This window comes from Pseudopodoces humilis, chromosome 2 (genome assembly GCF_049639895.1).
Source record: "Pseudopodoces humilis isolate 2021_Gansu_Grassland_sample_001 chromosome 2, ASM4963989v1, whole genome shotgun sequence".
In the NCBI taxonomy this organism is placed as follows: Eukaryota; Metazoa; Chordata; class Aves; order Passeriformes; family Paridae; genus Pseudopodoces; species Pseudopodoces humilis.
The window spans coordinates 14,839,773-14,861,964 of NC_142201.1; the positions used below are offsets into that span (position 1 = coordinate 14,839,773).

Here is a 22,192-nt window from a genome sequence, read left to right on the forward strand (position 1 = left end):
AACTGATATTGGTATTTTTGATTAAACAACCTCTTGATAAATTACAGCTTTTTGAATGTGTTAAAATTTTGAAAAAAGTAAATGGAAGAAGACCAAAAGAACATGATTTGTTTGTGGTATCTTTTGAAAATGATACTATATTAAAAAACTAAGTTGCTGGCAGCCTTCGTCTGAGCCCATCACTCTTAATATTTCATTAGTTTAGTAAAAATGGATGCTTATAAATGCCACAGAGTCTGGTTTAACTGATGAGAACAACTAAAAATATATAGAAAAATTTCTGTGGCATTCAGAGTTTCTCATGATCAAAAAACTAAAGATGCTGCAGAGCTGGCTAGATGCAGGTATTGCAAAACTCTGCCTCTTTTTCTCCATCCTTGCCTGAGGTGACTTTTTCTCCCCCTACATAATATATATAGGCTGACTTGCCAAAACAGCCTTTTGTTTCTTTTTTTTTGCCATTTGTTGCTCAGTTTTGGAGGATAATGATACACATCTGATCTGCTGGATACAGAAATATTTATCTTCCACTTGTGGAGGGAACTGTCCTGTGTGGATCCTGTGCCAATGTTAATTTTTGAAGTTGTGGGACAAAGAATGTTAATTTTCAATTTCATTACCATGATGCCTTTCAGAAAACCTATCTTCTGCTCAGCCATCACAGAGCTAATGGTGCCTGGGGTGGTGGAGGGCCAGCACCAGCAAGAATAATTGATTTATTTCAATTTATCATATTTGCTTATTGCTGTTCTGGAGATGTATTTCTGTGTTCTTGTGCAATCCTCGAATACTAAAGCAAAGCATAACATGCCCTTTAAGATGGCAGGCTATTTTGGATTATAGCATTTTCATGATGGTAGCTGAGAAATAATAACAAACCTTAACATGAGGAGTTCAATTGAGGGCTCCTCTTAGCAGAGCTGAAGGACAGGTAGTTGTATAACCCTGCACGCTGAGCTGGAGTGTGTCAGCAGCCCAGTGAGGAGTCCTGCCAAAGCTCTGTTCTCCACAAGGTTTTGAAATGTCATGGCTTAATTGCCATGGGAGACACATGCCTGAGTGCTCCTGCCCAAGGTATGTGTTGCAGAATGAGACCCATAGCCCCAGACTGGGTGAGTCATTTCCCCAGTTTACCAGGGCATCCCTTAGCTTCCTAGTGCTAGCTTTCTAGAATTTAGGATTTGTATGGGCTTCTGTTTCAAGGCAAATTTAATGTAGTTTCCTAGGCTTTAGGAGCACTGCTGAACTGGAAAGTAAAGTGTCTGCTGTTTGTGGATGTGTTATGAATTTTTGTTTAATTTTGTTGCCTTTAATGGCAAAATGAACAGATGGTACAGATATTCTCGAGGAAAACAAAAATCTAGATTAAAAATCTGACTGATGTCCTAGATGCCAAGTATGAAAAAGAGTTTTGGTTTTTGTTAAGAGTTGTTGATTTATTGCATGTGTTCATTTTGTAATAGCTCTCATGAGTGCAGCTAGCAGAAAACTCATTGCTGTATTTTTTGCATCTCTTCAGCATTTCTTGACACATTTGTTTAATGTATGTTGTTACCTGTTAGAGTGAAAATAAGATGTTGACAGTGGTGGGGTTTTTTCCCCTGCTAAGAGAGGCTTATTTGAAACTGACCTAGCAGAGGTCAGACCTGCAATATAATGTCATTACAGAGAGATTGAATATCTGTTGAAAAGTCTGGATGCTCTGGTATCTTAAAATGAAGTTGCACAGTTGTTAGCAGCCTTTAAGAAATAGTCATACTTTTTAAAGGTGTTTGTAAATTTAACTCTGTAGTTAAGTTGGCCAGAAATCAGCTTCAAGACAACGAGCTGGTATAATATAATATACAAACTATATATAATATTTTATATATATATGTGTATATATATATATATATGTGTGTGTGTGTGTGTGTGTGTATATACAAGCTTATATATAATATATATATATATAAGCTTATATAATATATATATATGTAAGCTTATATATAATATATAAGCTAATACTTCTAGAGATTGGTGTGTAGGAATTAGTGTGATTTAATCTAAGTGCCTTTGTTATAGTGAGGAGAACATAACAAAAACTGAATATGCACAGTGGATTTGCAATTTAGAGCTATTTTGTTTCATTTACTTTTTTGTAAATTTATTTTGTTTCATTTACTATTTTGTTTGAAGTGCTGATTTGCACAGGCAGTTTAAGCCATGTGAATTATGTGATTGAACGTGCAAGAAGTGGCAAAGGTGCAACAGTAACTCATGTTTGCTTTTGGTTTATCCAAATGTTTTCTTTAGAGTTGAATAAAAAAAGCTGCAAAGACCCAAGTAGTTGACCAATATCTCAAAATTTAGCTAAGGGGACAAAATTTTTGGGATTGTGCCAGGATAAAATGACATCTGCAATGAGAATGGAAAGAGAAAAGGCCTGTTTGGGCCATTTGCAAATCTTGTGTTTCTGTTCTTGCATTTTCAAACTTGGTCTATCATCTAAGAAAGAATATTTCGGGTTTGTATATTCCTTCTTGTTTTTTAGAAAAGCTAATTTATTGTTACAGATATCTATTGTCTGCAGTATTTCTTAAAGCTCCTTATACAGTCATTTCATAAGAACTTCATGCTAGCCAGTGTAACAAACATATTCTATAATGTATCCTCACAAGTCTTCTGAATATGGGAAAAGAAACCAAATGTAGAGATAAGTGCAAGACCTCGTGTTGGATAATGAAGTCCCTCATGTCCACAGGTGCTAATTACATAAGGGACAGTGGGGAGCACCAGTGCCAGGCCATGGCAGCAGGTGCATGTGGTAGTAAACATAGCCCCAGAGTTACAGGTGACCAGGGCAAGCCACCAAATTGAAATGTGCTTTTACTTGCCCAGCAATACAGTGAGGACAGAAGCATTTACTGCTCCTTGGAATGCACTGCTTGTGAAAGGCAGTAGACCAAAACAACAAATTGCTATTGTTGAGAATGGGCAAGAGAATGTGTAATTTGGGCAAAGCTGTCAGCTGCTGTAAAAGCACCCCTTGGTGCTGTGAAATATTTTTGCATCTCTAGAAACAGGTGGGAAGCTAGGTGAGCTTGTCCAGTATTTACCAGGACTGTGTAACTGCTCTTAAAGTACAGTTCAAAAAGCCTGTTTGAAACCCTGTCACCAAGTTCCAATTTTTATCTTGTGATGGATTGTTTCACCAGTAATGCTAATCCAAAATAATAATAATTTACATGATGAGGTTTAAGAAGTACAGGTACTAGAACTGGTAGATTTGATAAACAATTACAATTTCAGTTCTGCATGTGGTTAAGTTCAATACGTAGTTTAATACTGTATTTTACACTTTATTTCTAAAAGATAGATAACAAAGTATGTAGCCTGGATGCAAAGTTTGAGGGTTTCTGTTAGAGTTTGGAGTTGCTTTGTCTAATTTGCTGGTGATGATTTAACTGCATTCTTGATGAAGTTTCTATTCCATTTATGTGCATTTTAAAACTTTCAGATTGAGAAAGAAAAAAATTTTGGCAGTGTATGGTTAAACTGTGGAAGTGTCTTTTGAGTTTGTTTACAGTTATTTATCTAATGTTTCCTTCTGCTTTGGGTTAGGCTTAAGTGGTGATCTCAGCATGTCTAGTATTGCAGTTCTGTCTGTCACACGCACAAGCCTGGCTCCAGCTGTGGCATATGGAATTAACTTCTTAGTTAATTTATGATTTTCTCCTAAGAGCTTTTGACCACTGGTACTGTGTTTTTGCTGTAAGTTGCTTCAGTTAATTATCACTGTTATGCAAAAGAATTATACCCATTAAGAGGCCTGATTACTGCTGTATGTTTTTAACAAAAGAATAAATTAATTGAACAATGAGGCTTGCTGTTATTCTGACAGTGCCTATGTGTTAAAATGCGATGGTGTTAAAAAAAGGTGTCTTCAGGTTTTCAGGTTCCTCACAGACAAATCTTGGCCATAAATCCAGAGCAGCAGCCAGATGACTGAAACTTGAAGCGCTGCTGTAGAGTCTAGCATGAGAAAACAGTCCAGGGTGACAGCAGTACATTAACACACAGAGTAATACATTACTAGCAGTGATGCCATACTGCATTGTGGCTTAATTGTATTTAATGAAATCCTGCAGTCTCTGTGATTTAGCTGCACGTGTCAAAGCAGGGCAATTCCCGGTTCATTTGCCTGTAGAAAAACACAGCAGCTTTATATAACCCGTTTGAGAGAGTACTGGAAGCACCTCAGATATTCTGTCTACCCTCACCTCCTTCAGTTTGCCTCTGGTATATTAATGTCATAAATTCAAACCAGACCAAAAAACCCAAACTAAACAACCCCCTCCTAGAATCACATCTTCACCCCCAACATGGATTTGCCCACCCAGTATTTCCACACATCTTAGTTCTGTTTTCTGCTAGATGGGAAAGAGATCTCAGCAGCGTTTTTTTTTTCATCCATCCAAAGCCATTCACCTTTTAATAGCATGTGGGTGATGAAAGAGTTGGAATTGACATGTTAAATCCCAGGCCAGAATTACACTGCCAAAGTCCTTCAGGAAAAGAAGGAAATTGGAACTTGGTCATTCTGGTGCCTTTTAAAACCAAAATTGTTATTTTTTCTAGTGGGAAAGGATAAGAGGATGGAGTCCTTGTGTTGTGGAAGATAGTGGCAGAGTCCACATTAAAATTAAGCATGACTAAGATTATCTGAAATCTTAAATAACTATCTCAAATACACCTAAAGGAATTTTAAAAGTTAACATTTTTAATCCTATCAGTTTGCTCTTAATTAGGTGGTTTTCTCAAAAGAATCTACCTTTTGGAAGGAAATTTGCAGTTCTAGCTTTTTTCTTAACATGTGCATTTTGATACACACAGTTGTCGTGGATAACTCATATTTTGTTTCTGCTTATTGGTGAAAAGGGATTGGTTAAAACAAAGGGGGAGAGCTAATTTTAGAGTACTCCCCTTTAAATTGTCTTAAGCTGAGTCAACAATTTAATGATTTATTAAAAAAAAAAGGTAATATTTAGTAGCCATCTAGGCTGGCTGTCCAAAACAGCTGTACCATTAAAATCATTAACATCTTTCCTATACGTGTATAAATCATCTTTAATTATCAATAGTTGCCTTTTGTCTTTTTGCACATTAAATTTAGAACTGGTTTCTAGCTGAATCAAATCACAGCCCAGCTTGTCTAGCCTGGAGACACTGTGCTGAACCTGCTCCCCCCAGTTACAGATACAGCTTTGAAAGCTGGAAGAATCAAAAATCAAACTGAGACTGATGGGAAGATGATGTCATGTATAGGAAAATCTGAAACAGAAGTCAGGAATTTTCTTCAACTTGTCTTTTTTGTCCTTATAGAGGAGAGGATAGGCTATAAGAACATTGGCATCAGTGATAATTAGACTCTACAGAAACCACCATATAACCCACTCACACACGCACACATTGATATAAACATGTTTCATGACAGAGGTTTTAAGTTTTAAAAAAGAAGGTCATTTGGATTTCAAAATTCCAGTTAACTTTGAAACAGTTAACTTCCAATCTGTGTTGCTGCTGCAGCAGCTGCTGCTGTATTTTTCAGCTAATCATGGGCTGTCAGTCTGTGACCTTTCCTAGGTCTGATGCTGAAGTGACAGTGTGACTGTTTGTGTAGCATTGCCTCAGGTTTTGATGACCCTTACAAAGGTAAGCATTGAATGCCAGTGTGTTGTCCTTGCCTCTTTCGTCTTTGTTGCTAATGCCAGAGGAGCATTTAAATGTGTGGAAAAGATGGTCTCTCTTACATGTTTACAGATGGAGGAAACCCCTTTATGGTCTCCTGCTGTCAGGGGCAGCAACACCACTTTGAGGATCCAATCAAACACCACTTGAAAGCAACTTGGATTTGTGCCCTCAAAGATTTATTTGTTTGCTTGTTTCAAACGTCTAAATACAAGTTAATTCCTTTTTTCATTTGACCTAACTTTAGACCTCTTAAAGTCTGTTCTAACCACACCAGTAGAAAAAGGGCTGTAGAGTTCTTCACACAACTCATGCTCTTCTCAAGAAGGACATACACATAGGGACCATCAGCACCTTCTCCTTAAAACCAAAGGTATTCAGTGCTGGGTCTGTTGTCATACATTAGATCAGAGAGAACAACTAATTGGTACATAGAATCCGAGTCTTTCGCAGGCTAGCAACTCTTCCCTTAAGTGTTTCTTCAGAGAAAGATTTGGAGGGAGAGGGGAGTACAGTGAGGCAACCATGACACTAATGGAGATAAATGCAGATTTTCACTATAGTTTGTATAGAGTAATAAAATAACTTTATGGATTGGAAGGGGGGAGAATTCATACAGTTGTATTATTAACATCCAGAACTGTGTTTATTTCTTACTCTCAAAAATATTCTCCAAAGAGTCACACGATATTTATTATTAAATAAGATGACAACTGCTATCTGTCACATCAGGCAACATCAGCAACATCAGTTGCTACTTGCTGTTAGAAATGATAGTGGGAATGCTATTTTTAGGGGAAATAGCCAGCCTCTCTTGCACAATGAAAGAAGCCCTCAATATAGAAGGTATTTTTTACATTTATTTGGAATGCAGCTGTGTAAATTTGTCCATTTAGGACCATTTTAATTTAGATGGTGAAGAATGAGCAGGCATCTGTAGGTGGAAAAAAGAGACAATTTGAGTGAGTTTGGTTACACTGCATTAAGGTATTAATTTTGACATTCAAAGAGCTGTCACTCATGCAGGATTGCAGTGGCTGTGAAAAATACTGGCAGAAAGCAAAAATCAGTGGGTTCCTTTCTACCTTCTTTCCTTAGTTTCAATTACTAGATTAGAAAAAAAAATCTGCAGCTTTTTTTATCACTATTCACTCTAGAGCAGGATTATCAAGAGACATTGCAGAACAAAAAATAGACTCACCATAAAATCTACTTCTTAATTTAATTTCAGTTTAAGACCATGCTTGGAAAGTGTCTTTCAACTTTTCAACTCAAAGTCACCTTCAACTTTGGTGTATATTGAGCCTGTTTAACAGTTAAGAGAAATAGCATAAGAGAAGGTGCATTTACTTGTATAGAGTGCCTGTATATATTTGTGTGGATACATGTATACAAATTACATGAAATAGCATGGTTTATACAATGCACACCTTCTAGAGAAGAGAGAATAGTCAGGGAATTCTATGTTTTGAATAAATTCTTTTTCTCTTCTACTCCTCCACCACATTCCAACACAGTCATGATTCATATCGGCAAGTCGTACTTCAGCTAACAGAGGCTAAGCAGCCAGTTTAGCAGCTTAATTTAGGGAAGCTCTCTCATCTCATACAACTATAATTATATGTAAGTGAGCAGATCTGGCAAACAAACCTCTGGAACAGAGTATTTTCATTTATCTCTCTTAAAACTCTGATGGCAGAAGTGTCAAGTAAGGGGTCTAACTCAAAGCTATGGATTCACAGCCTGGACATCCAAGCTAGAAGAGAAAGATTGCTGTTATCAACATTTCCAGTGTATAGTTGATTATCAAGATTAGCCTGTCTTAATCTTACTAACCCAATTGCAGTGGTTTTCCTTCTATTTTTTTTTAATCTAACATTAGTGTGCCTTACAAATACGTGTATGTACAGACATACACACATATATATCTGCATGGATATATAAATGTGAGTTCCTGCCTGGTGCAGCAGGAGTATCTCTGTGACTTCCCCACCTCCCTGGTGCCTGTGAGGCTCTGCAAGTGGGACTGAACAATGGTGATGATGATTCATCTGCCATGGGAATGTCACCAAGGTGATGTCAGCCTATACCCTGCGTCCAAACAGCTACTATAAAGAAAAAAAAGGCAGGTCACTATTGTGGAAGACTGTCTTCTGAAGGGAACAGAAGGCTTGATTTGCCAACAGGACCCACTTCTTTGGGAGCTCTGCAGTCTCCCTGGAGCTGGGGTTGAAGGTGTGGATGGAAAGGTACAGCCCTCAGATTATTGATTTCCCAGGTAGGCAGTGAGAAAGTTGCAGCTAGCAGACTAAGGGCAATCAGGAGATTGATTCTTCAGGGCCTTGGGACAGCTGCTTAAGGGATCAGGAGCACAAGCAGTGTTCTTCTCTGTCCTTCCAGTCACAGGGAATGAGGATGCAAGAAGACACATGAGCCACCAGATCAATGCCTTACTTGGAGCCCTTCCCTGCAAGAAGGACATTGAGGTGCTGGGGCACGTCCAGAGAAGGGAACAGAGCTGGTGAAGGGTGTGGAGCACAAGTCCAATGAGGAGCAGCTGAGGGACCTGGGATTGATTAGCCTGGAGAAAAGGAGTCTGAGGAAGGACTTCAACACTCTCTATAATCACCTGAGAGGTGTTTGTAGTGAGGTGGGCTCTTCTCCCAGGTGACAAGTGACAGGATAAGAGAAAATGGCCTCAAGTTGGGTCCAAAGGACATTTAGATTGGATTTTAGGAAAACTTTCTTCACAGAAAGTGTTGTCAAGCATTGGAGCAGGTTGCCCAGGGAAGTGGTATAGTCACCATTCCTGGAGGTATTTAGAGGACATGTAGATGTGGAGTTTAAGGATGTGGTTCAGTGGTGGTCTTGGGAGAGCTGCATCAACAGTTGAACTAAACAGTCTTAAAGGTCTTTCCCAACCTAAACAATTCTGTGATTCTGTGAAAAAAATATAAAGAACGGTTAATGAGTTATTTCTACACCTGTAGAAGAATTGTGGACAAAAATATACAGCTGAGAGCTTATTTCCTTATAAGCTTTGGATCCCTTCCCCATCTCTCCAATTTCTGGATTTGCCTACACCATGTGTATAGAGCATTAGCCTAGAAGAGAAATTGTAGCCAATGCACTTGGAAAGATCCTTTGGGTGAAGTTTGTCCATCTTGTCATTAGGAAGCGCAATTAGTTAAATTTTGGCTCTTTTTATAAGTTAAATCTAGATAGACTAAGTATCACAAAAATACGAAAAAAAGATTATGATAACAATGCTCAAAGAATAATTTTTCATCTTTAATAATTTCCCCTGGCTTGTGTTTGACATGGAATTTTATTTTCATTTTATGATTTCCCTATTTCCTTCATTTCCCTCAGGAGAGAGAAACAGAAGAAGGAGATGTCAGGTGGCTTTCAGTTATATGCCTCAAAATGAAGATGAATTGGAATTAAAAGTTGGCGACATCATTGAAGTTGTGGGGGAGGTGAGCACATCTTTAATTGAATATACATACATGTATTTCTGACATGTCTCATGCATGCTAAGTTCCTCAGTACATAATTTAAACCAGACATTTTTCTTCTCTACTATACTGACCTGTCTGGTTGGGGTTACTATTGGGGATTAGGGGTTGTTGGTTTTTTTCTTGTGGATTTTGTGACTCTTTTTTCCCCCTGTACCATTTCTGCTGGTTTTACATCAGTTGATGTTTCAGACTTCTGTTCAGGGAAAGAGCTCTAAGTTCATGTTACAGAGCTCTTGAGTTCATACCTCTGAAGAACCAAAGATTATAGCAGAAGAAACTTTTCATGGTTTTAGTAAGCCAGTTACGGGGAAAAACTATCTTTGCAAAGTTAAACATATTTAAGAAATTTACTTGAATCTCTACAGGAGTTCACCTTTTGTCTTCTTTGGCAGCAAATTTTAAGAATTTTGGTCTTAATCAGTTTAAAAAAACCAACCTAAAACCAAATAAAAAACCTCAAGGTGCACTTATTTTGGTTAGAACTGGATGTAGAAAATTAATTACACAAATTGGGAACAAATTATGCAAGCTTGGACAGAGAGACAGAGATTTTCTTTGCATGGGTGACCCTGGCTGCAGGATCAAGAAATGGTGTTTGCTCCCAAAAGCTTCAGCGTTCCATTAGAGATTTTACAAATATCTTCTGGAGCTTAATAACATGAGGATGAAAGTCAAAATGATAGCATGCATCCTTTTAGTAGAGTGCATTTAGACTAATTTTATCATATTTATTTAACTTTAAAAAGAAGACCTTAGTCTGCTCAGGCAGCCAATATAATGTATGTTGCAGTTTGTATCATTTATTTGTAGGATTTTTTTCTCTGTCATGACTCAGCAGTAATTCAACATTTATTTTCTTTTCAAGGATATATAGTTAATTTACTTTTTCTTGCATCTGTCACTTACGCAATCAATTCGAAAAGAGTATAAATTCTACTGTAATCTACATGGCATCCAGCATTTTCTTATAAGAGATTAAATTCTCACATCTGAATGTAAGAAGCTTAGTGATCACTGGTTTTGCTCTAACCTAGCTGTGCACACCAGCCCTGCACATCATTCTTCCCCTGGAATCATATGTGTCGCTTAACCGACCTTATTCTGTCTGTGAGCAGTTTTGTAATGGGGGATTTCAAGGTTATAAGAGCATATTCTGAATATATTGTAAACTCCATATTATAATGAGTTTCATGACGTCACATGAACTGTTTTCATTGGGCAATTTGAGGTATATTTGACCTCACATGGCCATGCAAATGCTTCTTAAAAGTTTTAAGTCTGTGTCTTTTAAGAGTAAATTAATGGAATAAAATCTTTTCCTAGTATCCAGCCAACAAATTAACTCTACTGAATGAATTGCATGATTAAATAATTTAGATGACACACTTTTGGAATGTATCTCTAGTCTTTTTTAAAAATTGAAAAACTTTATAATAATTTATAAAGTTTTTTATAAATTTATAAACTTGTATGTATAATTATACATACCTGATTTATTTATATCCAAAAGAGACTGAAAATGTCTGCATTAAAATTGTAAAATGTAGAACTATAAAAGTGAAACATTCCATGTGTGTGCTTGTAGTTAAGAGCATGTTTTTTGAAACTTGCTTGGGGTTTTCTTTTGGGTGAAAGTAGATTAGCTGGTGGAACAGGGAAAATAGGAAATTAAAAAAAAATTCTCAGTGCTTCAGGAAGTATTGTTGTGGGACTTTTATTTTCCATTATGGTTGATATCAAGCAGTTGATGTTGAATATTAGTTGTAATTTCCTCTTCTGCTCTTATCATAATAGTGTTAGTTCCTCGAAAAAGTAGATGTGGTAGTTTGTGGTAGTAGAATATTTCTTTTGAAACAGGAACTTAATTTGGTGCAGAAAGTTGCACCAACAAATGTGCTAATTTAGTTGTTAACTCTTCTGCTTTTAGGTAATGCCCATAAAGAGTCATTGCATTGAAATAGAATTCGTAGCGTTTTTGTCATTATAAAATGCTTCTTATTTCAAATGATAAATATTTGATGTGGGTGACTTATTATTTAAAAAATAGGTCTTCCTCAGTTGTAAAAATTGAGGTTTTTTTGCAAGGGCCAAAATCATGCTGTATTATTGCAGAACCCCCCTCACCAAAGAACCAGAAAAAGCCTTTCCACAAAGGCAACAATTTGAGATATTCTTGTAAAATACAGGTTTTGTTTATCATTACTCAGGATTAAAAACTGGATGGTATCTTTCACATTATTTAGAGCAGTTCAGTGTAATTGGAACATTAATGGTCATTCACTTTCCATTTCCAGTCGCTCTTTTCTCTTATCCCATCTTTTTATTCATGAATAGGTCTCAGATTCCCACAGACAGTGTTATATTGTATCTTCCTAAGAAAGTTGTATCAGTTAAAGTCATTGGTTTAATTGGCTTGGATTAATATTTTAAAATCTCCATAGATTTATGTTTAGTTGAAAATAAATCAATTCCTAACTGAGTTACAGCAAACTAAAACTGGTATTATTTATGTCAATATACTGTCTATATATCTTCATGTAGTTATTGAGAAGAAAAAAAACAGTGTTGAAATGTTGCTTTTGGTTGAATTCATTAAACTTTTCCTGCTGCAAAGAAAACCTAATTGGACTTCATTCTTAACCTAGTGCGTTCTGCTCCTCCCCAAGCCTGTTCAAGATCACTGCCTCCAGCACAGGTTTGACAGAAGGGAACGCAAGTCTCAGCTGCCTCCAGCAGTGCCCAAGGGTGTTTCCCCAGATTCCCAGTGAAAATTTGTTACACTGACATCACAGGGGGATGTGCTGAGGATGATGATGTCTTCCCTTCTCCCACCTCTGTATATGTAATAGCATCCAAAGCTGCCCTGATCCTTCCTCCTGGTGCCAACAGATGGGATAAGATATTTTGAAAGGGTTTTTTATGCCTGTAGTAGTAGGTTGAATGGGAAATTCCTGTTTCAGCAGAAGTGATTTGGGGCTGTAGAGTGGATTGAAACAACAGCAAGTGTGAGTTTTGAACTTGTCACCAGATGGATATCCTTAGAGGCTGTATGTGTTCAGAATTCACAGTTCCTTCCTATTTGTCCTAGATAGAAATTAATTATAATGAGATCAAACATTCAACACAATAGATAAAATTCTTGTCATTAAAATAGGTTTCCATAACTACAGAGACACTGATACCCATGAGACATTAATTAACAGACTTAAATTAAAAGTACATTTAAAGCTAAAAAGAGAAGCAATTTCATCATTGTTTATGTTCACATTTATTGTGTGATTGATAGCTCTTTGCTTGTCATTTTCCTACCTCATTACCTCTAATTCTAATTACAGTTGTTCCAAAATACAACTGCAACTAATTGTCTTATTAAATGCAAATATCTAAATTCCAATTATGTTTCACCCTTACACTTTCATAGGATGCCAGATAATTAACCTGTACCATGAGAGTAAGGACATTTGGCACATCATTCAAGAGTTCTGAGGCTGCTTGCGTTTGGGATTACTCTGTCACTGTGTTGCTGTCACCTCTTGGCCTCCTCCTGCTGAGAAGTCAGCTTTTTGGCAATGTGTAGTGCATGGAGTTAAGCTCACAAGTCTTTGCCTGACACCTTCTGTAATACCACTGAGCTTATTCTTTGACATTTAGGTAACATTGTCATATATTACATGATCAAAATCTATCAGTAACTCCTTTGAAATTATAAAAATGCAAACTGAATTTTGACAAATCTGTGTCCTCTTATTTGCAAGATTAGTGGATGGGTTTTTTTTGTTCTTGTTATCAGATAAAGTGATGCAACCCATGTCCAAGAACAGGATAAACTGGGGATTGAGCTGGACTGTCACTTACAGTGACTTATTTTGGCATCTATAGAGTTGAAAGGGGAATATTATGTTAAATATTAGATAAATAATGAATATTTAACTGTAGTGAGGGGTTGGTCTGTGTCACAAATATAGAGTTGTATAAATTACAAGAAAACAGCTGGGAATAAATGCTGTGGTTTCACTTCTCTCAGTTTCTTTTCTGTGGAATGCTGTGACAGTTTTTCCAGATTGTCTTCTAACAGCTTGTTCACGAGGATTTCTATGATGACTTCTTATTTGGTTAGTTCATGTGGTAGGGGACTTGTTTTTGGGGAAATCGGGGTGTAAGTACCACTGAGTCTGTTTAAGGTCATCCAAGTTCTACGTGATTGTTTTTGCAGTCCCTCAGTTTCTTGTTCAGAAGATGATGTTAAAAAACCCCAACAAAAACCCAAACCACAAAATCAAACAAACAAAAATTCCCAAAGCGCATTTTGACACTTTAAAATAGAGAAACCTGAAGCTGAAAAGATTCCCTAGTACAAAGCACTTGTGCAGTTTTTAATTTTTACCTTCTACACCTGAGTTATCAAACAGTTTCCAGACATACTGTGCTGTACCAGAATTCCAAGGGATGTCTGACACCTTAGGGGCATGGCTCTCTCTGAATGCACTCCCAAAATAAGCCATCAAGTGGCACTGTAGGCACCATCTTCTTTTGAGGTCTTGTTTCCAAAATGAATTTTCCCATTGGCAGTGGATGTGATCTGTTTATTTTGCCTCTTGGGAATCTATGTTTTTAATTTCCTTTCAACATGTGATTGCTTTTGTCCTTTGAGCTCAATGTTTTCCATTATAATTTATAAGATAAAAGAGTTTTTTTCTCCTTTGCTTTCTGTGCTCTAGTTCTCTCAAAGCAGAAGAAAATCTGTTGACCTTGAGTTTCTCTCTTTCCTGTTGCCTGCCTCTGGCATTGCTTTTATTCCTGGGACTGTGTTTTAGTTTCAACAGACCAGAGAGACTCTGTTATGATCCAGGGAGTCTTTCTTCCATTTGAAACCTTTCCTGACTCAGAGCTTTCCTCATTTGCCTTAGCTAAACTGTAAGTAATCTGTCAGCCTAATAGGCAAAGCTTCAGGTTGTAGAACATCTTGTGGAACAGGCCAATATAGGAGTTTATTGGAAATACACTTTAGGTCAGTGATTCCAAAGAGCTGAACGTTTTAATCATTTAACAACTTTAGCCTATTAATTATATAGCAAGGTGTAAGCAAGCAGCTGTGGCAGTCCTAGATTTTCTGGCGACCAGCTGCTGGTAGAACTTCTTTTCCAGCATAGGACACGGGCTGCCAAATGAAACCCTCCTCTTTTTAGATTGTTTGGTTCAGCACATGAATGCTGGGCATAAATCAGGATGTAAATGTATAAAATCTGCAAACACTTTCTTTTAATAGCAGGGTAACAAATTTTATTGAGCTCGTGCCGCCAGATGGATTGCCCCCCATGAATAATGGATTTTCAGTTGTAAGGTTATATTGGCTGTGAATTATTGCAACTTACCAAACCATGTGGTTAATGGAATGCCCCAGTTTGGAATAATTAAAACCTGGAGGTATTTTAGTGTCTTATATTGCATGGATTCATCTTTAGCTGGTGTGTTTTGAGGCTTAAGGACATGTAGCAGGTAGCTTTAATGTTTAAAATACTTTAAGCTTTTGATACTTTTGATGAAAATTCCCTAATAAATCTTTGGGAGGCCCAGTTTGACCTCAATCTCTAATGTCTTGCTAACATGATTCTGCATTTTCCTTGTGGAAAAAACCCTGGGCTTTGCTTTAGATTTTTTTCTGAATTTGTAGAATTATTGAATATGACATGATATTTTTAGACAACTTTTCAGTCAGCTGAAAAACTTAAAATAAGCTAATGGATGATCTGAGTATACTCATGTGGATTTTAGTTTTAGCTGTCTAAAGATCTCTGTATATATATTTCTGTACATATGGATAGAGGTCTGTAAATCAACACATCACATAAAGAGTGCTAATGTTAATGGTAAGAAAACTCTGAAGTGTTACTCTAGAAGAAGTAAGCAAGTGAAAATTACTAGAGGAAAAGTTGCGTCTGAATGATATTGGTCACATTATTTGTCAAGTAATCTCAGCATTTTGCAAAGCAGGGATCTTGGGAATTCTGTAAATCCTCTGATTCATCTTCTGGTCAATCAGCTAATGCAGTCGTGGTTTAATATTTAACTCTAATCAATATAGCCACCTGGGAATACTGCATTAGAAAAATTGAAATATTTTATAGCTCAAAGAGTCTTTGCCATTTTGTGTTTTTTCTATATAACAATATATTTTTATATGGAATATAAAATTTACATCGAATCATCTTTAGCAATATAATTAATTTATAGAGTCTGAGTGCTGTGTGTCATGCAGTTTCAGTTTTCCGTGTTGCTTTTTATTAGTCTGGAGAGAAGTAATCAAATATTACCTTTTAGAGACTCTGATACTGTGATTTGAAAAACCTCCACCTCACTGAAGTGATTGAGTGATATGTATTCTATCTTCTGAAGTAGCAGCAAGATAGTAAGAAGAGCAAGATAATTCCCAGAGATGTGCTGGGAATACTACTGAGGCGTTGGAGGGGGGGAAGTTTTGTCATGGACAGATACTGAGATTAAATGAGTCTGGACTGAGCCACTTCCAAATGAAAACAAAAATTCAGCTCATGAGATCAAGAAATACGGGGTTTTTACTGAAATGTCTCATGTAGCTAAGTTGAAAAAAAGCATACATTCCTCTATATTTTGAGGAAATACTTGGTTGTATTATTATGAGATGTCTTTTCTAAGGACTCAAGTTTTTCACAGATAAGTAAGAAGATAGTTTTCATAGAATTTTTTTCTGTAATAATTATCTAGCTTCATTTAAAGTGTGGGGTTGTTTTTTTTAACAGTAAAGTTAATTTTCTCTTTTCATAAATGGGGGGAGGATAGGCAGGAGAGAGATGAGTCAAACATTATTGGAGATTGATGTGTCACAGATCTACACTGTCCTCCCGTGTCATGTTTTTAGTGAAGGGACAGTGTCTGACAGATGAAAAACATTTATCTATCAAGGGTGTGTTTAGCTGATGCATATAATCAGTCATTTCTTGCTGTGCCATTATAACCTAAAGGCATTTCTAAGAGCTGTCATTTCAGTGCCCGACACCACCATTCAATCCTGAATGGGTTATAGAGGAGGGAGTTTGCAATTTTAAAGTGATATTTTCTCTTGGGTTTTGGCTAGGTAGTGTCCCTCCTCCTCCTGACACTATCATTATTATGTATCTCAGTACCTCCTTGTAAATCTCTATTCAAATATGCATTAGTACTGTTCTTTGTTCTCCACAGGTTTCTTACATTTACACATGAATGATGTAGCACCATTCTTATTTTTTAAGATACAAAATTTCTGATTTTGATGGGGAAGGCAAGGATGTTTACATTATATTAAGATTTCTAAATTAGATTCTCTGAGTAACACATTGTAGGTGTTTCTCTTTCACCATTGATTAATATGGTAGTTTGGCATTTAAGAAAAAAAGTGGGAAATAAAAACCACCACAATTACTTAGGGAATTCGAACAGAATCCACAAATCACATCCATTAAGATGGTCTTGAATAGCCCCACAGTGTGCACTGAAAATTTGCTGATTGAATAGATATCCATAAAAATTGAAATGTAGAGACACCCTGTGCTCTCTAGTTGCTCTTTTATCCTTTTATGTAATTCTTGTCCAAGCTTTTGACTGCTGTCAGCACTGCTGACATTTACAGATGGGTTCATGCATCTCTCTTGTTTTCAGTTATGAAGAAAAAAATAAAAAGGAGTTCTGGCTTGGAGCCTATGCCATGTGCTCCTTATACCTGAAATTAATTAATATAAACTATTCAGAGCCATTGCTGTCATTTGTTGAATGTGTATAATAGTACTCAGTAAAGTGTTGCTTATGTAAAACCCCTCTTTTTTTTGTGTCGGTGCAGGTGGAAGAGGGCTGGTGGGAAGGAATACTTAATGGAAAGACTGGCATGTTTCCCTCCAACTTCATAAAGGAGCTCTCTGATTCTGATGATGTTGGAATAGTACAGGAGGAGCAAATAAAGTCAAGTAAGGAAAAACTTATTATTGATGTTCTGTATGTATGTCTGTGTCTTTAGCTCATAACACATTGATAGAACAGCACATTCTTATCTCTTTCTTGGAAGTGTTTTTGAATGCCATGTTTTAATTTATGCTGAAAGGGTCAGATGATGATGATTTATGTATACCTGCAGGGCTACCTGAGTTGCAGCATTGTCAGTGCTCTCTGAGCTGTGTAAGACTTGCTGAGCCACAACAGGCTAAGAGAGAAGGCAATGATGATGACTGCATTTGTATTTCAAAATTAATTACAAGGGATTTTTTGTTTTTAGACATAGAAAGCAACCAAATATTTACAAAGTGGCTTATTGAAAGTGGAGGGATTAAAATGCCATGATATCTATAACAACCAAAGACTTAAGGATTCATATTTACTGGTGTGGGACATGCAGCACTTTTTCCCTCCAGGTGCTGAGCATGTTTCTATCACCCCTGACACCCACTGCCCCAGCAGCCAAAGGGAAAAAGGCCAGAACTGGGACATGGACTTTGTTCTCTCATTTACAGTGGGCCGGTACTGCTGCAGGTGAAAAGCTTGTTTGGTAACTAAGTTTGCAATAGTATAAACGTGGGAGTGGGTTGTCTGTCCTATTTATAACTTCTCGGGGAGAATAACCTGAACCAAAACAACCTGTGCTGTTACATGAAATAAAAAGTTTTTGGTCTTCATGGTTTTATGTTTTTCAAGCAGATATTACTTTTTTTTTCCTAATTCAGTGATCACATCTGAATCTTCAGAAGAAAAAAAAAAAAAAAGGCAATTCTATTTGCATATTTCAGGCTAATTTCACAATACTTGCCAAGGTCTTCCTATTTTTAGTACTGCAGATGTTCATTGCTGTGTAGTGTTCTCCCGAGGTCTCTGAATAGGCAGAAGTCAAAGGACTACCAAGACCTTTGTAAGCTGATTTCAGCTGAAATTTACCAAAATCTTTATAGTTAACTCTGTCAATAAGAGGTAGAAAATTATAACACTTTCATCTTTTTCCTCATTTTTCCACTTAAGGTAAATTTGTCACCCTTATTCCATACCACAGAAATACAATCCTGAAAACCTTAACTTCTGCAATGATGAAAATATTTTATATTTTTTTTGTAATGGAGTATATTTTCATGTGTGAATGTATACTGGTGACCTAATCTTGTGGTCAGTGTTGTTCAAGATATTTAAATGTAACATTTCTCCAGACTGGAATGAGCATATTTTAAATTTTATAATTTTAATGTGATGGAGAGGGAGAAAGGGCATTAAGTAAAGGTGCACATTTCGGTGACATTGCAAACTGATTTCTATAACCTGCATATGCTATCATGAATTATGTTCATTATAAACACAGTGCATCTTGGAAGAACTAATTGTGTAGAGTAATTTCAGCTCTGGAGTCTGTAATGTTGTTCACTATATAAGTGAACAAGGTAGGTGATACTGTTCAGGATGGAATATCCCAATTTTTTTATATGAATGAATGAATGAATGTTCTTTCCCCAGGTAATTTGGTAATTTGGTAATATATACTTCATAATAAGCCTCCTAAAAATGGCTTTTAGCAAAAACATACATTGGGGTGTGCAAAAGTAGCCACAAAACATTAACTTTTGATGTCCATTAAGACCCATGCTTTGTTCAGGCTTGAATTTATGTGCTGGTTCTGTCAGTGGAACCCAAACCTCCACTTGTATGGAGAAGACAGCAGTAACAGAAGTGTTGTTGTATCTTTAAATGAATTGAGGGTAATTGTAGGTGGGAGATGGATTTCCTCCTTTTCCATATTTATTTTAATTTTTTGGAGGTGCTTTGTGGCTATCTCAGATGAGGAGCTATTAGATATATCTATAAAACAAAAGAGCATTGTAAACCTCCTGAGAGGGAGACAGTGACTCAAGGAATGCTGAGATTGTGGGGATTTTAGTGGATTTTTATTTATTTTTTCTTCAAGTAAAACTGTCAATTTAATAATTGCATTCCCTTAGGAGAATTATGGGAAATATACATAAATTCAATTTTTTCTATATATGGTTTATGTGATTGACACAGCTGTTGCTCTGTAACACATAGTGCTTCATGAGGCTCTGTTCAGGCACACTGAATATCTGGATTTGAAAATCTCCATAATGAGATTCCAAAAATTTCAACAAGTTTACACAACTGACTAGGAACGATAATTTCATTCCATGTTTAGTCTGAAAACATAGTAAAATTAAAAATGAACAAGTAAACCCTGGAAGATTTGGCCATCAGGTTAGAAGAACTGTTGAAATGCTCTAGGTTACATCTCAGAAAGGTGTGTATTCACGGCTTCTGTGAGAGCTTCAAATATATCTGTATCACAGGACTTTGCAAGGTGGAAGCCTTGAATGTGAATTTTAGGTTATGAAGTTGGTACTTGGGTGAGGGTTTGAACTCAGACCCTGGGCAGCCACTGAGGTTCTGCTCAGCATTCAGAGGAGCCTAGAAAGGGTTGGGGCTTGGCTCTGCAATCTTGAGCAGCAGCCTTGAACTGCTCATCCCAACTTGTAGACTGGATAAGGTAATACTTTGGCAGATTTACTTTGAGACATGGGAAAATTGCATGGAATATGTGGAGAACTGGCACTGTGCAAACACACGAGTATTTTTAAGCTAATAATTAAATTCAATGTCTTGGTTAAATTTAATTAAACTTGATTTTTAAATCACATTTTACTGACCATCTATAAAGAGAATTTTTGAAGGGCAAATGTAATTTTGATGAACTCAAAGTGAAAGAAGAAGAGAAAAATTACATAACTTGGCTTTTTAGGAATAAAGTTTATAAAAACCTGTGTTTCTCTGTCCTTCTGTTACAATCTACAGCAGCCCCAATGGAGAGAAAAATGTTGTATGATTTTATTGGTTTTGTTATGTCCATGTATATTTTATGGCAGATCAGAGTAAGCAGCCAGAAGAAATTATCTTGGTTTCTTTTCATGCTCTGCCATAGACTAACCTCAGAAGCTTGTTCAGAGCAAAAATTTCCTTTTCTGAAAATGCCTGGGGCTGGTTTTGGAAGCGTCGAATATTTCTGAATCCTGACTGTGGGACTTTGCTTGCCCCTTATTTGGAAAGGGTTGGGAACTGGGCCTCCCCTCGATGGTGAGTGCTCAGCAGGCTGGAAAACAAGACTGTTGCAAGATCTAAATATTTGGGGGGTTGTTTCTCTGATTTCAAAGCATTTGTCCCAGCTGTAAGGTGATTGCCAAATTTCTTGTCTTCAAAAGCACATTTTGGAATGTAAGTACAGACAAGATCAGGTACTCTTAGAGTAAACAGCAGTTCCTTTTTCTTTAAAGCATGCTCTTAAATGAAAATATTGCTTTTCTTGGGCCAACTGTTACAGCATGAATGGGCAGTATGCATTAGCAATTTATTACTATATTAGATACATGGATTATAAGATAATTTTTCATATTTCTCAGAGATAGAGTATTAATTTTAAGACTATTTTCAATACCATTTTTTGTCAATACAGCCTGTAGAGGAGCAGAAAGTCAACATGCAATCAAAAAAATTCTATTTGAGATAATTGCAATTTAACATTGAGGAGGTTATTTCAAAAAGCATTTACTATGTTCACAGCAGTGCCATGACAGCATTGAAAGGTGGCCTTTTGTGTCTTGCTGTCTCTGATGTGCATTTTCTAAGGTACAGCTGGGCCTCATGGTATCTATCAACTATTTTTAGAATATGTTAGTGATGGCCCCTGAAAAGTCCTGGCTGCTGGAGTTAGAACTGATCATGGTCTCATCAGCTGATGCTTCAGTCAGGCAACCTCCTCTGTTCTGTGTTCTTAAAACTTCAGATTTCTATTACTGTCGCTCTGGCTCTCCACAGTGTCACGAAGCTTACCTTACTTTTCTCTTAGCAGTGGGTTGATGTTTGACTGTTTTAATAGCACTCTTGTAATGGTACCTTGTAAAAAGAAAGTGTAAAGATGGATTTGTAGCATTTTTACTTCCTCATTACATAAAACAAAGGCAATGACAATCTTTTGTTATTAATTAAACTGTAAGAATGAAAGAAAGAATCAGCTTTTTATAATATATAAATAAGTGTAGCTTTTTATTGTCTGAAAGTCCAACAGAATGATATACAGCAGAAAAAAAATCCCACACATTTTTGGTACCAAACTGGGCGTGATTCTGTGTTGGGACAATTCACATATACTGGCTATTTTTGCTATAAAATTTTACGGAAGGCGTCAATTTTTTGATGGTAGGAGAGATTGGGAACAAGCTGGGCTGGCATTGTTGTATCCTTGGACTTGCCTGGGTTTTTAAATCTGACACACAAAACAGCTGCTCATGCCCTTACCTTCACTTGAATTTCATGTCCTAAATATCAGAGAATTAGCTATCTCACTAGCAATGAAAATAAATAAATTAATGCATTTTATAATAAAAATGTTATCTTAAATATCTAAGATGAGAAGTGGGATTCGGTTTCAGTTGTTTTCCTGTTTTCCCTCTTAATTTTAGAATTTTGCTTTTGTTAATGTCAATGCCAAGTCACACCTCATTAAGCTTTTAGCTGAAAAACTGATTTATTCAGGTTTTAGTGTCCTATCCTTTCTACTAAACACTGTTTAAGACCAATTCCCTTGTCCAAAGTATTTCCAATAAGTCATCTTGGGAAGACATAGTGCTTCTGATGCTCACAGGATCCTGGTACATTAGAGAGATGTATTTTATTACCCTGTTTGGACTTTGAACAAGCTGTGCTTGTCAAGTGCACTACATCTGCATCAGGAATATTGAGACACTGTGAGTACATCATTGAATTAATAATATTTTTTCAGGGTTCCTCTGTGCAAGGCTGCATAAAACAGGCAATTTTATTTGCAAGTCTCACAACTTGATGGACAACAGACCAAACCTAAGAAGAATACATTCTGTTGGACAATGTAAATAACAGCTTTAGCA

The 22,192-nt window shown here is 36.6% G+C and overlaps 1 protein-coding gene across 6 annotated transcripts in view; it reads left to right on the forward strand.

The window, feature by feature from the left end:
• SH3KBP1 (SH3 domain containing kinase binding protein 1) overlaps nucleotides 1–22,192 on the forward strand; it is a 212,431-nt gene that overhangs the window by 97,553 nt on the left and 92,686 nt on the right. For all 6 annotated transcript variants that reach the window (XM_088051918.1, XM_014253926.2, XM_088051917.1 and 3 more), the window contains 2 exons: nucleotides 9,100–9,206; nucleotides 17,098–17,221. In XM_088051918.1, coding sequence (XP_087908044.1) covers nucleotides 9,100–9,206; nucleotides 17,098–17,221 — 231 coding nt within the window. The remainder of the gene's footprint in view (nucleotides 1–9,099; nucleotides 9,207–17,097; nucleotides 17,222–22,192) is intronic.